This window comes from Brachyistius frenatus, unplaced genomic scaffold (assembly GCF_029030835.1).
Source record: "Brachyistius frenatus isolate BFR_SWC_R1_liver_20210118 unplaced genomic scaffold, ASM2903083v1 Contig_10, whole genome shotgun sequence".
NCBI lineage: Eukaryota > Metazoa > Chordata > Actinopteri > Embiotocidae > Brachyistius > Brachyistius frenatus.
The window spans coordinates 53,399-68,399 of NW_027210609.1; the positions used below are offsets into that span (position 1 = coordinate 53,399).

Here is a 15,001-nt window from a genome sequence, read left to right on the forward strand (position 1 = left end):
AATTAATGTACACTCCTGAACTCACAGTTCATCAGGACAGAAATTATATAACAAGTCTGAATCTCCTGAATGGTTTTGCTAAATAGCAGAGGTCTTTAAAATGATGTATGAGGTGTCTGCTTGTGTGAATTTGTACATCTGTCTTTATGAGGACCAGTTTGAATATTTGACGTTTAGGCCACCTCTCTCTCCAGTTTTAAGATTCATGTTAGAATTACATGTATATTAAGGTTTGACATTTAGTTATTATAATTTGTTAAAGTAAATGCATAGTCTGTGTCAGAAAAGGATCCTCACAAGCATCTATGTGAGGCTGTGAATAACAAATGGGATTCCAGTCATCAAAATGAACAGTTTAGGACTGAAATAACACAATAGCTTAAATAGTGAGAGTTACTTTTACAATGAACATTGATAAATATCTGTATTGCACATCTGCAGACTGTAATACGTATCTTTTTTTAAATTATTTATATACAGTCTGCAGGTCATTCTGAAAACTTTGCAGCCTGAATTGCAATTTTTATTGGACTCAATTATATTTCATTAAGTTGCACAAAAAAAAAAAAAAACGTGGGGTGTAATCCACAGGTCTGAAAAGCAGCTAGCCTTGTTTACATCACATAATAAAAAAAAAAAATCTATCACCACAGTGAGAGAAAACTCATACATGAAAAAATAATCACAATCCATTTTGTTACTAATAAAACTTTATTAATGGTATCTCCAAGTGCAGCTGTTGTAGATAGTTTTAAAGTGCTCTATATTAACATTATTCAAGTTATAATCAGATCTATTATTTTAGTCCATATGAAAAAATTAAACAGACTAGAGGACTTGATTGTAAAGTGTCCCAATTCCAGTTTGCTTTCAAAATTCAGTAGTAGGCGAGTAGCTCTATTTTTATTATTATTGCTCGTTTTTTTTTTTTTTTTTAATTATCAAGTATGGTGTTGTGTATTTGTGTGTACAGTATGAATCAATTGTATGTGAAGTAGGTCCTTCACTTATTTATTCGAGTGGGTTTCTGAAGTTTTTCCCAGCAAACTGAGCCTTGTCTCCCAACTCCTCTTCAATTCTACAGTGAAAAAAGATTTAAGGTTAGTTTTCGCTCTCAAATTCAGTAGCAAGTCTTTTCACTGCATTTAATGTTAAATTGGCAAAGTTACAATTCAGTTTTAGCATTTTAAACAGGAAACAATATCATTTAAGATAGTTTGTTTTAACCTACTCAATAATAGAGGTAGACTTATTTCTCAAAAAAGACAACATACCTTCGAGGTCACATATAATATAAAATAATTAAAAAAAAAAAGAACATCCACCAACTCCTCAGTTTGTACAGGACTGAGACTTACCTGAGAATCTGGTTGTATTTGGCCAAACGCTCAGAGCGGCAGGGAGCCCCGGTCTTGATCTGAGAGTGTATGAAAAACAGTGTATACTTTTGCTTCGTTTCAGTTGAGTCTTGTCATTATAATTGACAGATATGATACTGCATCTAGTTATTTGTGCTGCATGTTTTAAAACGTTTCAAAGTGGAAATATTGTCCCCACTTTGAAAATCACCCGTGGACATTTATCCAAGGTTTTTAGGCATGAATGTGCAATTTATTTTGTTCTCAAAAGTCACGCTAAACTTTACCTGTCCCGTGCATAACCCGACCACCAAATCTGCTATGAAGGTGTCTTCAGTTTCACCAGAGCGATGGCTGACCATCACGCCCCAGCCACTCTCCTGGGCCATCTTACACCTGCAGGGGACAGAAGAGATTTCGCCGAAAGGTCACCAACTTCTGTATAATCAGATAATCCTGATAATTCAGGTTTAGAAATGTTATTGTATTCGATCAGTCCGGCATCGTGTCGATGTTTGCTGAGAGGCTATTTTGTTTTGGTCTTCACATTCAGGACATTTCTCTGTCTGAAATGTGAGGTCTACTCTCTCAATCTCATCCACTCAGCTCTGAATAGTTGATTTAAAAAAAAAAAAAAAATTTGTTTTAATCAACTTGATCTATTTAATGTCATCTCTGAACAAATCAGGTCATATTATACATTGTAATATCTATCTGACCTACATACAAATAATTATAATGAGTTTAAAATGTTGGCTTACGCTCTCATTGACTCAGTGACTGTGCCAATCTGATTGACTTTAAGCAGAAGACAGTTGCAGGCTTTCTCCTCCACAGCCTTGCTGATGCGATTAGGGTTTGTCACTGTCAGATCGTCTCCTACAACCTGGATGTCTGTGCTGTCAGTGAAGTTGCTCCAGGCTTCCCAGTCGTCTTGGTCAAATGGATCCTCGATGGACACCACTGTGAACAGACAAGACAATAAATTTGACTTCGACTAAAATATTTATCGAGCTCCATCAAGAAACACTTCAAACCCAAACAGGCAGCTCCTCAATTAACTAATTGCAGCACTTAATATAACAAATAAAGAATTATCCTGGTGCACTACTAATAGTTAAGGTAATTTTCACTTCCGGGATTAAAATGTTAAGATCTAAGAACACAGCGATCTCTCTACAATGAAGTCCAACATAGCGAGAAAAATGAATAGTGACACAATCAAATATTGAGAAACAAGCCAAAAGCTTTGCCAGATTATTTTAACCTGCTTATATTCAGGTAAAATAAATTGACCTGAGAAGTCTGTGAAATCCTTCACTGCGTAGCCAAACCGTGGTGAGAACAAATATAATGAGAAGAGCCAGGAAGTTCATCGATAAACCGTGAAGGATTTTGACGATGCAGTTATTCTAGTTTCATTGAGTTGTTTTTATGCGGATGAATGGAAACAAGTGTGGTGGTATTTAAACATTTTTGCTTATCAGCTCAAATAATCACAAATAGGCGATAATGTCATATTTGTGACAGGCTTATATTCAGCAATATAAAAGATACCACTGTAACTATGCCACAACCTTCCCATAATAATAATAATAATAATAACAACAACAACGCAAAAAACACTAAACCTTTTTTGTTGATACTTTTGTTTTTTAGTACAAACAAAGACGATTGTTGGGATGAAGGTCATTGAAGCTTCTGTTGGAATTCACAATTCTTATTGACAGAGTTGTCGTTGTACAAGTCAAAGGGTAAATTTGTGTAATCTGCATTTTGGCATGTGCTTTGATAAGATTTTTATTTGCTTCAAAAATGAGATGACTTCCAACCAATTGATTTTTGCTCCTGTATCTTTTCCGTTTCATATCCATTTAAAACCTGAGCTGAAGTTCAAGATGTGATGTGATTTCTCTTATCGGTTTGAAAATAATTAATTTCAAAAAGAAAAAGAGATGAAGGATGATTATTTGAGTTCTTGACAGCTTTCCAAAGATGAAACCAGCATTTGATGTGGTAAACCAGTGTTGACAGTAGCTCGCAATAAAGTTGTTTGGTCCTTTCTAGAGAATGAACAGATTAAAGCAGAGAGAAGTGCCCCCTTCACGGGACTATATTGGCACTGAAACTACAAGTTTGTTGCGTTTCCTGCTCTCTTCGTGCAAAAAGAGAAAGTGTTGGGAGGTTACCTGGATAATCCTTCACAAAGCTCTTGTACAGATCAGCCAGCTCGTCGGGAGTGATGTAACGGCTCGGGTCATCGGGCGACTTGAAGTCCAGGTCGTATTTTCCCTCCCTGTAGAACTCTGACGCAGCCACGTCCATGCCGATCACAACCTCATCCGTGTACCCTGCTTTGCCAATGGCCTCCTTCAGTAACTCCAGAGCTGCAGGGTTTGACATCAAGTACGAACAATTAGAAAAAAAAAAAAAAAAAGACAAGATCTCATGAATTATCTTGTTTACATAAATTAACAGGAACATTATTCTTCTACGATTTAGGTTGCCGGCTGTTACTTAACATGATGTTTGCTATAATATTGCAACGAGCGTGAGAAAAAACTATTCACCAGGGGTACATGGATGAATATCATGTCTACAGTATGTTGAGCGACTACAAAATGAGTAATACCACAGTCCTGTGAATAGTAATTACCTTTAAAAAAAACACTAAAAAAAACAAACTATTTTTAACTGTTAACACCGTCAGAAAAAGAATAATGTTTCAACAGTCTTGTGATTCTTGAGCCTGTAACATGTTTTCATGTTTTTAGTTGCATTGTTTTGGAAGCTGTGTGTAAATGAGGTGGACAGAACATTGTATCCTGCAAACACCTTGCAGTGTAATACAATTAAAGTCTCATTTTTGGTGAGGTTGACTACATGGAAGGTCACTGTATTCAATTACATGACATGATCATTTTTATGGTCACTTTTGACAAATGTGTTTTTTTCCTTTAAGAATCTGGAGTTTCTTTTGCAGTTGCACAATAAGCAGAGTATTATTAGGATGATGTTGCGAGTATTCTATACAGGCTGCAAATACATTTCTTTTTTTAATTGTGAGAAAAGTAGTTTCACTGAACACTGTTCAAACACAGAATGAACAACAAACGTGTGCAAATTTGGCAGAAGTTTACATCTGTGGCTGAAATGTTTACGTGACAGTAAACTCAGTTACAAGTAAATAGTTTATCATTTATTCATATGGTAATTATTTTCTCTTTGGTAATGAAGATGTTTATGCAAAAGCAGATGTTGTAGAATACACTTCAAACTATCTTGTGTAACATCTTGTATAGAGGACTTGTACGAGGATTGTTTGAGGTATTGTACAGTCACTTGTGTAAGTGAACTGCTTTAGAAGCCAGGTGAGGTCTGTACCTCAGAAACACGGCTGTAGGATTTTGGCTTGGCTTCATATTCTGCGAAGTTCCTGTACTACACAAGTAAGAGTCCCAACATTTAAGAGCACTATTTGATAGTGTACTAAGGGAAGTATGTCATTTAGAACACAGTAAATATCTTTATCAGCAATCTGCCAGTTTTTTCTGTGTTTTTTTTTTTTAGGTTTTAAGACTTAAGGACAGCTTTACCTTCCTTATTCTCCAGGATGTTTGGAGCAAAGCCACCTTCGTCACCTACATTAGTGGCATCCTGTCCATATTTCTTCTTGATGACGTTTTTGAGATTGTGGTAGACCTCGGCTCCAATGCGCATGGCTTCTTTAAAGGTGCTCGCACCAATGGGCAGGATCATGAACTCCTGCATGGCAAGCTTGTTGCCTGCATGAGAGCCGCCGTTGATCACATTGAAGGCCTGGTTATGGTGGAAAGGGGAGAAATGATACCTGTGGCTTTACAATAAACTCAATGGGAAAAGGCAACCTATATATTTATGAATGTTATTTGACACACAAAGTCTTACCGGTACAGGCAAGATGACCTCTGGGTTGCCTGCAAGGTCGGCAATATGGCGATACAAGGGGACTCCTTTCTCTGCTGCGCCAGCTTTGCAAACAGCCAGAGACACTCCCAGAATGGCGTTTGCACCAAATTTGGCTGTTTGTAGTAAAGAAAAAAAAATCATGTTTCACTTTCTGTATTCATTAGTGATTCATTATTAATGAAGCAGCAGAAGGAACACGATAAAATACAAAAGATTCTCAGGTCCAAGTACATGCTTCAAATCTCTTCGGAGATGCTTCATAAAGCAGCACGACAATGATTTTTATAGAAGAGCCAAAGTGAGCAGGCGCTTCAGCTCTGAAAGAGTTAACTGAAGGTCACCAGAAATATGTCACTGAAAAGATAGTCAAGAAGACTCTAGTGTAATAAATATGGTTGTCATGGATTAACAGATAAATTAGTTTAGTTAGTATCACTTACATTTGTTCTCTGTGCCATCCAGGTCAATCATCATCTGGTCAATTTTCTCCTGCTCAACCACAGATACATCCTGAGGAGACAGGATGATTCACATCAGCATTACAGCAAAGAAAGTAATCCTTCTAAAACTAGATATAGCATAATATTTGGAAAACAAAAACACACAGAGAAACAGAATTATTGTCTTACTTGGCCAACAAGTGCCGGTGCAATAGATGAGTTAATGTTGTCTACAGCCTGTGAGACTCCTGTAAGGGAAAGATTTATGGTTATTATTTCACAACATTACTGTATGGGCAAGTCTGGCAAAGTCAAATATTAAAGCCAAACAGTTAGTAACACATGCAGCTTTTCATTCTTAATTGTATACGTTTGCACAGAAATACTTGAAGCATACAACAGCATACAATGATTATTTGTTTATTATTGGTTTCACATCTTCTTCATTACCCTCATTCAACATGTCAGCACAGTTTTGTTTTAGAGATAAGCCAATCCACAGGCTGAATATAGAGTGACAGCATGCTTTAAAATGAATTAACCATGCACATCATATGTGACTGATTGCTAAATGCATTCAATAATCAGTTGCTATGGTTGGTTAATTAATTGGTCAATTGTCAAATTCAAGTTTTTAACCAAGAAGGCCAGGCAATGGGAACTTACTTCATATCTGGTAAAAAGGACAGGAGAGAGAATGGAGAGTAAAGATGACACAGAAAATACAAGAAAGTATTTTCCTTAAAACTTAATTATGCTTTAAACTGTGATGATAATAAAGCTTGATGATGTTTGGTGGCAAATATAAAAACAAAACCACACATTTCACAAATTCTTTCCCACTAAAGTGGAACACAAAAATATGTCCGACCTTTCCCAAGGTAGCGAGACTTGTCGTTGTCCCTGAGCTCCAAGGCTTCATAGATTCCAGTGGATGCACCGCTCGGTACAGCAGCCCGAAACAAACCTGAGAAATGAGCACGAGTGCAGCAACAAGTCATACTAATGAATAAACACACTCATAAAACATGATGGTTTAATTTTTGTGTGTCAATTAAAAATATTACCATTTCCAAAATCTACCATTTGAACACATTTTATGGGCGTACGTTTAGGCCTACCTTTGTCAGTGTAAAGGTCAACCTCGACGGTGGGGTTTCCACGAGAATCAAAGATCTCTCTGGCGTGGATCTTGACAATAGACATGGTGCTGGACCTTGAAATGAGACAGAGCTGAACTTGTTACTATCTGGGGATCTTCTGGACAAACCTGCACTGTAGTCAACTCTGGTTTCAGACAAAAGAATAATTCAAGAACACAGTTAAAGCTATCTAAAAGTATATTCTTCTGTCTAGCATACCTCTTTTACTCTCTTTCCTCCTTGGAGCTTACTCGCAAAAATATCCTGACCTAGCTGCAAGCTTAGAGGTGCTAACAGGAATGCTGCTATCCTAATTGGATTAGGTTTGCTCATCTGATTAATCACATGACTATTAGGGATACTGAAGTTGCTGCATCTGTCAAAGCAAGGTTAAGCTTGCAGTAACAGCTAGTTTGTGTTGTTGCAGTGACAAGTTTAGGAATCTAAGTTTTAGCATAGTCATGATGCTACCTAGAAGTCTCTGTCAGTAGCCACATTACACAATATCCCTAATAAATCGCTTCTCTTTAGTTACCAGATAAACATATAAGCAAACAAGATAACCAACAGAAGGACTTCCTGCAAACTCAGGTGCACTTCAGACAGGATATAAAGACCTGATTGAAGGCCAGGTTGATGCAGAAGCTTTATCTAACACCATGGCAGGAAATAATAACAATAATAATAAAAATAACAATAATAATAATAATACTCAACTGTGAGCTGTACAGTATTCTTGTTGGTGTGTGCTGCTGCTATGTTGATCATGAATCAATGAATGTTTGGGTCATTCATTCTCCCATACATAACAAACACAAGTCAGATTTACACTGCCTGAGCATTTCTATTGTCTACTTTTGTGTTGAAAGTTATAAACAGAGCCTTGACTTGGGGTTATGTTAGACTGATACATCTGATATAAAAATGAGCCATTAATATGCCAAAACTAAAAGCCTGTACAGTATACTAGAGCGACATTGTTGTAACACAATGCCCCAAAATCCCATTATGAAATCAAAAACATGACAAAATAATTTCTATAAATAGCTGGTTAGTGTCAGTGCAGGGACTGTTTGGCATTTCTTTTGTAGAGATAAATAAATATGTAAATAATTTCAATATTACTTTCCTAAGTCACTTGCACACTTGCATTTCACACATGTAATGTACACTAAACATGGCTTATATGGTTATTCATTAACTCGTGAATTAATTCTTGACCTTAAAAATAAATAAATAATCAATAACAAGACCAAAAGTTTAGAGACTGCTCCTGTTGGGCACCAATGCATCAGAGTACGGTGATGTGCAGCAGCAAAGGAAGCTATAACCTTCACATGCAAGTACTCAAAGTAATTTCCCTTGATCAAAATCAGCCCCTGATTAACTGTATCAGTCAGTCACCTTTTTAGAAACTCGCATTTAATCTTGTGGTCGGTTCAGCAAAAAAAAAAAAAAAAAAAAAGACAAGTTAAGATTGAGAGATTTCAAATTTTGTCATTGCAAATTATAAATATAAACATTTGCTGGAAGTCAAACAGTGGAAAGATACCAAAAAAAAATTATCTGTCCTTTTTCAAAGAAGAAAACGTCTTATGTTGCAGAGACTTAGACCCGTTATCTGCTAAAACACGGTCACGGCAGCTGGGATTTCAGATGCGCGACTGTGTATGGTATTACGGTACAGGTGCCCGGAGCTGGGGAAAACACGAAAAAAAAAACACACCCCGATTTCGCCAAATGCGGTACCATAATACAGCATTTAGAGGCGCACCTAAAATCCCAGGGGCGGCTGGCTGCACCTCGTTTTAACAGATGACGGCTCACTTTGACCGCAGTTGTACACAGGATGTTGTTGCTGATCGTGGCAGCGAGCAGCATAAGCCCTGACTGGTCTGGGAACATTAGCTCGTCAAACTTCAAAAGAGACTATTTGACTACGCACGCAAAAACTTAAAAACAGATATCCATCATAAAAGGTTGAGACAGGTCATATAAGTGACTCTACCTGGATGTCAACCGCAAATAAATCGGACGTAGCGCCTTTGAGTAGAAGTTGAAGAGCTGGAGCATAAGTACCGACGGATGCTTCTTCTTCTTTCAAGTTTTATGGCAGATGGCATCCAGCGAAAGGTGCGTTACCGCCACCTACTGGATTGGAGTGTGGACCAGAGTAAACTATCCCTTTGCAAAAAAAAAAAAAAAAAGGAGTTGTATCAATTCGGTGACCTAAATACGTTTACTCAATCCTGTTTCTTTCAAGTATTGTGGTACATCCCTGCCCCCCAAGGTTAATGCATATTTTAGATTTATTTCCTTAACTGCCAGCTTCAACCTGTCTCGCTCGAGTGTGAATTTCTGGCAATGACAAATGATATGCTCGACAGATTCTGCTATTTTGCAGTACTCACATAGTCCCGTTGGGTGTTTATTTATTAGTTGCATTGTTTTGTTCAGCCTTGTGTGTCCAGTCCTCAGCCTGGTTGATATGTTTTATTCTGTGGTGCTTCTTCTGGATGTCCTCCCTTTGCCAACTTCTTTCTGAATAGCATAAAGATGTCTTCCCGTGTCTCCTGAGTCCCAACTGTGCTGCCATTCCTTAATAATGTTTCTTTTCATTATTGATTCAGCTTCTGCTTTGCTGAATAAAATGTCTGTCTTATGCTGACATTCCAAAGCTTGCTTTGCTAATTTATGTGCTCTTTCGTGTCCTTTTACCTCTTTATGTGCCGGCACCCACGAGTGATACAAAAATACCCAAATGTTTAAGTCGGAAAAGTGTTTAGTATATTTCATTGATTAAATCCTGCCTGCTGTGAGATGTGAATGATTGTAATGACAATAATGCTGAACTGGAATCTGAACAGATGATGACCTTTTTGATCCGTGCCTCCTCTACCCAGTGCAGTGCTGTTAAAATGGCCAACATCTCAACTGTATAAACAGACAGACGGTCTGATGTTCTCCTTTTGACTTCATATTGCAAGGATGGTTTGGTGACCATAAAACCGGTTCTACCTGTATTAGGATCTTTAGATCCATCTGTGTATGCTGGGGGTAAATGATTGATATGTTGTCTGTAGTCTATCCTCCACCACTCCTGCAATATTATCAATATCTTTAAGTGCTTGGGTCTTGTCCAAAACAAAATGATCGACCGACACCGAGGGAAATAGCCAAGGTGGTGTAGCTGATGGCGGTACTGTAGAAGTGAATGTTATCTGATTTAATGTCATACCTCTTGCAAATTTGTTTTACTGCTCCATGCAAAGTAGTCCTGTTTGGCCCTTTCACTTTCCCAACATGGCAGAAGCACCTTTGTTGGTTGGAGGCTTGTCTCCAGGATGTCCTTGCAGATTGGCCCAACAGTTCAAAGTTAAGAGCTTGAGTCTCACCCACCTCCACCTGAAGAGCAGACACAGGACTTTCTCTAAAAGTGGCACAATAGAGTCTCAGAGTTTTCTTCGTGCTACTCGCGACAGAATTATGACCTCTTTTCTCCCCCTTTTCTGTCAATACCTTGGCTATCATCTCCATGCCGTCATCCCTCTCTACCAAATCAGAGTCTCTCCACTCTGGTCCAGTCACAACACAGCTGCGCCGACCCGCCACGGTTTTCTTCAGATCACTGGTGTTTCCCCATTTTGGAAACTTCTCTTTTTCGACCTCCACCTGACAGACGTGCCTTCATGACAGGATTATCTGACAGGTTCCTCCGACTGTTTTGTTGTGTAGTTTTCACCATCCAACTTCTCCGATCCTCTCCGTGTCTGTGACGAAGAAGAAGAAGAAGAAGAAGAAGAAGAAGAAGAAGAAGAAGAAGAAGAAGAAGAAGAAGAAGAAGAAGAAGAAGAAGAAGAAGAAGAAGAAGAAGAAGAAGAAGAAGAAGAAGAAGAAGAAGAAGAAGAAGAAGAGTCTCGCTTTTTCTTTGGACTTCCACACCAGCACACTACAAGCTGTGATACCGTGTTGCTGTCCCCACAGTTTTTAATGTGAACGACACCAGAGGAGCGTCTAGCCTACGTATGATAGAGGAACAAAGTGAACTTACTTTATTTAAATCTCTGCTCACTTCCCAATTACAATATAAGCCCCAACCCCCTTCTTCTTTTTTTTTTACCTGGGGAGACATGCATGATAGGATATTAAACAAGAATTGAAGAAATCCAATGGTTCTCATATATTTGTCTTACTCTAATTTAAAAAAAAAAAAATTATAGGCCTATTTCTGGGTTGCGGAATGACTAAGAAAATTCAATTTCAGCTCAGATTTGTTTTTGATTAAAAAAATTTTTTTTTTAAATCACAACTTTATTAACATGAATATTTCCTGTTCAGTTCTATCACATAGTGCTAATTAAGTTTGACACTATTCAAGATAAACTCAAGTCAAAGTACAAACAACATTGAGTGAAGGTGAAACTAAAGTCACAGTATAAACCCCAGCAAAAACCAAGTCAATTCCAGTTGAAGGTTAAAGATCCCCAAGTCTGTTGTCTTTTTACATTCAAGGCCGATAATGGCTGCTGTTTGAGTCTCATTTAATGTGATCAACTTCTCTTCGAGTCTTGGCGAACATTTAGGGTGACTGAGATCATTGTTTTTTTTCCTCCATGCTTTTATTATGATGCAATTTGTCATTCTTTAAAAGCACCATTTAAATACCTTCTTATGCGTCGAAATGTCCCCCAGTCATACTAACTTGTCTTGACTGGCAGATCCAATTTTTTTTGTTCTCACTGATGTTCCTCCACTCTGTTCAAACAAACAAAAAAATTACAGTTTATTGTCAGTCAGATTTGTTCATTATTTTCCTTAATGACATAGTTGCACACCACAGCCTTGATCCTATTGCCTCTTGCCTCAGGCTTTTATATCCAGTTTTACTGAAACATTGTTAGCAGTGCTGTTGTCAGTTAACGCCCATCGTCGACAGATCTCAGACAATTATAACCTGTCATCACCCCTGGAAATTATATGAATCAATTTCTAACGCTTTTCTACTTCACACTCTTCATGAATGGTTTTCTCTTGTCAGAACATAATTATAAATACTGTAGTGATTGCCCTCACAAGATATTTAAAAAAAAAAAAAAAATTATATACCTTTATTTAAAAGTTGCGGCGATAGATGAGAAATGTGGTGAAATAGAGCAGGTGAATGATATAATAATCCATTCACAATTGACAATAATGCATTTTACCCTGAACAAAACATTAATTACAGAATTGATTCAACTTCTTTTAAACATTCTTAAATAACAGTTAAACCGCTCCTTCCAGTGGTGGAAGTAACTACACGATTTTACTCAAGTACTATTCTTGCATACAATTTTGAGGTACTTGTTTCATGTTACTGTATACTCCACAACATTTCAGAGGGAGATATTTCGTACTCCACTACATTTATTTGACAGCTTTAGTTACTTTTTAGATGAAGTTAAACTTTTAAAACACAACACATAGTTAAAGTTTAAACTAGTGGGTTCCAACCTGTTTGATGTCTGACATCTTATAAAAAGCAGTATGTTGCTGTTAACAGCTCCAACAAACAGTGATTTTCAACAATCTGACACACTTTATTAAATACAGATCTTGGCTTCTATCATTTGTTTACCTGTAATAAAAAGGCAAAAGGAGGTAAAAAGTAAGAGAGTATAAAAAAAAAAAAAAAAAATCAACAGTAAAATAGATTGTGTCGTAACGGGAATAATAACAGGCTGTATAGAGGAACGCCCTTGAGTTCCTTTACAGCTACAGGTCATTGCACTTACACCTTACCCCTTACACAACCCCACTGATGTAATTTCATAACATTTTACACAATCGTCTCCACCTTACTGCCAATATGTCAGTGTGGCCAGCAGAGGGCAGCAAGCCTGCTGACGTCCTCTGACATGAAGCGGAAGTGAACGAAACCAGCAGAAGAAGAAACTCCGTTTAGAAATGAGTTGAATGAACGTGCTAAAGCCCATAAATAACGTCATATTTGATCGAAACAAATTTGTTCAACGCGTGTAGAGGGTTACTGTTTTGAGGGATAATGTCAGGGATACCTGCAGACACATGGCAGCCGTCCACAGTGGCTTTGGAGACGACGTAAGTTCCTATTAAAAACAAAAAAAACAACCTGATGCTAACTTGGCTTTCTCTCAGTAACGTGAAGGTGGTTTTCTTCCTTGGTTTACGAATTTATTAAAAACACATTTTTTGTTTTTTTTTGTTTGTTTTGTCTAAACCTTGTTCCGAGCCACATGAATTAAAATAAAAATCCACCTGGAACAATTTTACTAAAAAAAAAAAAAAATCTATAGTGTAGCAGAACCTGTACACCTCTCAGAGGCTAATGATAACAGCCATGCGTTGCAGGATGGGGACAGTTGTGGTGGAGCTGTACTGGAAACATGCACCAAAAACCTGCAAGAACTTTGCAGAGCTGTCCAGAAGAGGCTACTACAACAACACAAAGTTCCACCGTGTAATCAAAGACTTCATGGTTCAGGGTGGAGATCCGACAGGAACAGGTGAATACTATCCACATACTTTGTCTATATCGAAAGTATTATATAGCCAGTTTTCTGCACATCACAGCAGCTCTGGGATTATAACAGTGTGCTGCTAATGAGGACCGTTCCTTCATACGATTTTCTTTAACATTTGGCATACGATTTTGATCCGAATGTGAATGCAGTTTCTTTTTTTTCCCTCCCATTATTCCCTCTCAATATAATCTATGTAAAAACCTTTCATTTATTTTTTACCAAATTAAACCCCAACATGTCTTGCACCACATCGGACAGCTTACACATCTGCTGTTTGGCGAGTTATTAATCACATGGTTCAAAACGTCCCTTTTTTTGGTGTGCAATGTGTTTAAATACCACTGCAACACTCTCTTCAAATAATTCGACATGTTTGTAGTTTCATTTTGTTGTGCTCCCCCCCCTTTCCTAAATCTGCTGTTTGTGATCTTTGTTTTCGTTTCAGGTCGAGGTGGTGCCTCGATATATGGTAAACAGTTTGAAGATGAACTGAACGCTGACTTGAAATTCACAGGTAATCACAGTGAAAAAAAAAAAAATCCCAGTTAAATAGCAAACAACAAATGTAGAGGAAAATAATGTAGATTTGGAAACAAATCTTGCAGAGTATACCATGAACTTGCAAGTATGTGTCTCAATATCGAGTCTTTAATGTTGTTTTTACAAAAAGGAAGTTGTTTTTGCGCAGTCTGTCCCCTAAACTAATGTATATTTTTACTCAGATTTACACTTTATTTAAAAAAAATTGTTCACAAATTTATTAAAATAGTTGTATGCATACGTTTTGTTAAAGTACATTTCTTGTGGATTTACTTCAAAACAATTCTTGATTTCAAATCTGATTAAAATAGACCAACATTGTGTTGATTAATATATATATAATAGCTGATGGTGAGAAACTTGTGACAGAAAGTCACAAAACTTTAATTCTCTTGTTTCATTTGTGCCTCTTTCAGGTGCGGGTATTCTAGCAATGGCCAATGCAGGACCGGACACCAATGGAAGTCAGTTCTTCCTCACCCTGGGACCCACTCAGTGGTTAGATGGAAAGCACACTATTTTTGGAAGAGTATACCAGGGGATGGGAGTGCTGAACCGGATTGGGATGGTGGAGACAAGTGGTCAAGATCGTCCGGTTGATGATATCAAAATTGTCAGAGCTAATCTACCCAATTAAACAAATACAGATTTTTTTTTTTTACCGTTTTTTTAAATAAATGTCTGCTGAATGTGTAAATGTCAAGAAGTTTTATTTATTCCTGTAGTACATCACAGCTTACTTTTGTGAATCTCGGTTATTATAATTAAATGGTTGGGGTGGTTAATATGCAGGACATGAAAATATTCAAATTGAACTATCACCATCAAGCAGAATAAAGAGATGAATGTCAAAGGATTGATCATTTTGTAGTGTAGTGCTTTAGGTCTACTGCTAAAGATAATGTCAGAAGTTGCGGAAGGAACAAAAGTGAAACCACAAAAAGAGTTTGAATAGGCAAAAGTAATGTAAGGAACAAAAAAAAAAGGTAATTCAATTCCTTCAAATAGTTAGCAATGCATGTCTGAAGGTG

At 37.3% G+C, this 15,001-nt stretch overlaps 2 protein-coding genes across 3 annotated transcripts; one reads left to right on the forward strand and one right to left on the reverse strand.

Annotated features, from left to right (window-relative positions):
• Positions 1-692: 692 nt before the first annotated feature.
• On the reverse strand, positions 693-10,578 carry eno1b (enolase 1b, (alpha)). Of its 2 annotated transcripts, none has more exons than XM_069690635.1 (12): positions 10,127-10,578; positions 6,868-6,962; positions 6,618-6,713; positions 5,936-5,994; positions 5,747-5,816; positions 5,286-5,419; positions 4,955-5,177; positions 3,548-3,745; positions 2,120-2,321; positions 1,646-1,754; positions 1,359-1,417; positions 693-1,078 (listed from the first exon to the last, which is right to left on the reverse strand). In XM_069690635.1, the coding sequence occupies exons 1-12, from the start codon at positions 10,423-10,425 to the stop codon at positions 1,012-1,014; spliced, it is 1,611 nt and encodes a 536-aa protein (XP_069546736.1). In that variant the 5' UTR covers positions 10,426-10,578; the 3' UTR covers positions 693-1,011. The 2 variants fall into 2 exon arrangements, with proteins under 2 accessions (XP_069546736.1, XP_069546737.1); XM_069690636.1 differs by lacking the exon at positions 10,127-10,578 and adding an exon at positions 8,897-9,006.
• Positions 10,579-12,785: 2,207 nt separating this feature from the next.
• ppil1 (peptidylprolyl isomerase (cyclophilin)-like 1) lies at positions 12,786-14,676 on the forward strand. Its single transcript, XM_069690638.1, has 4 exons — positions 12,786-12,987; positions 13,258-13,412; positions 13,876-13,944; positions 14,387-14,676. The coding sequence occupies exons 1-4, from the start codon at positions 12,932-12,934 to the stop codon at positions 14,605-14,607; spliced, it is 501 nt and encodes a 166-aa protein (XP_069546739.1). The 5' UTR covers positions 12,786-12,931; the 3' UTR covers positions 14,608-14,676.
• The last annotated feature ends 325 nt before the right edge of the window (positions 14,677-15,001 follow it).

Bases quoted from the DNA above. Each gene is read 5' to 3' on its own strand.
- eno1b (XM_069690635.1), bottom strand. From the start codon at position 10,425: ATGGAGATGATAGCCAAGGTATTGACAGAAAAGGGGGAGAAAAGAGGT. The intron at 5,995-6,617 runs GTCGGACATATT...TTTCCCTTACAG, and splicing joins GTCTCGCTACCTTGGGAAAG to GAGTCTCACAGGCTGTAGAC. The intron at 1,755-2,119 runs GTAAGCCAACAT...TGTCCCCTGCAG, and splicing joins GTCACTGAGTCAATGAGAGC to GTGTAAGATGGCCCAGGAGA.
- ppil1 (XM_069690638.1), top strand. From the start codon at position 12,932: ATGTCAGGGATACCTGCAGACACATGGCAGCCGTCCACAGTGGCTTTG. The intron at 12,988-13,257 runs GTAAGTTCCTAT...CATGCGTTGCAG, and splicing joins ACAGTGGCTTTGGAGACGAC to GATGGGGACAGTTGTGGTGG. The intron at 13,945-14,386 runs GTAATCACAGTG...TGCCTCTTTCAG, and splicing joins CGCTGACTTGAAATTCACAG to GTGCGGGTATTCTAGCAATG.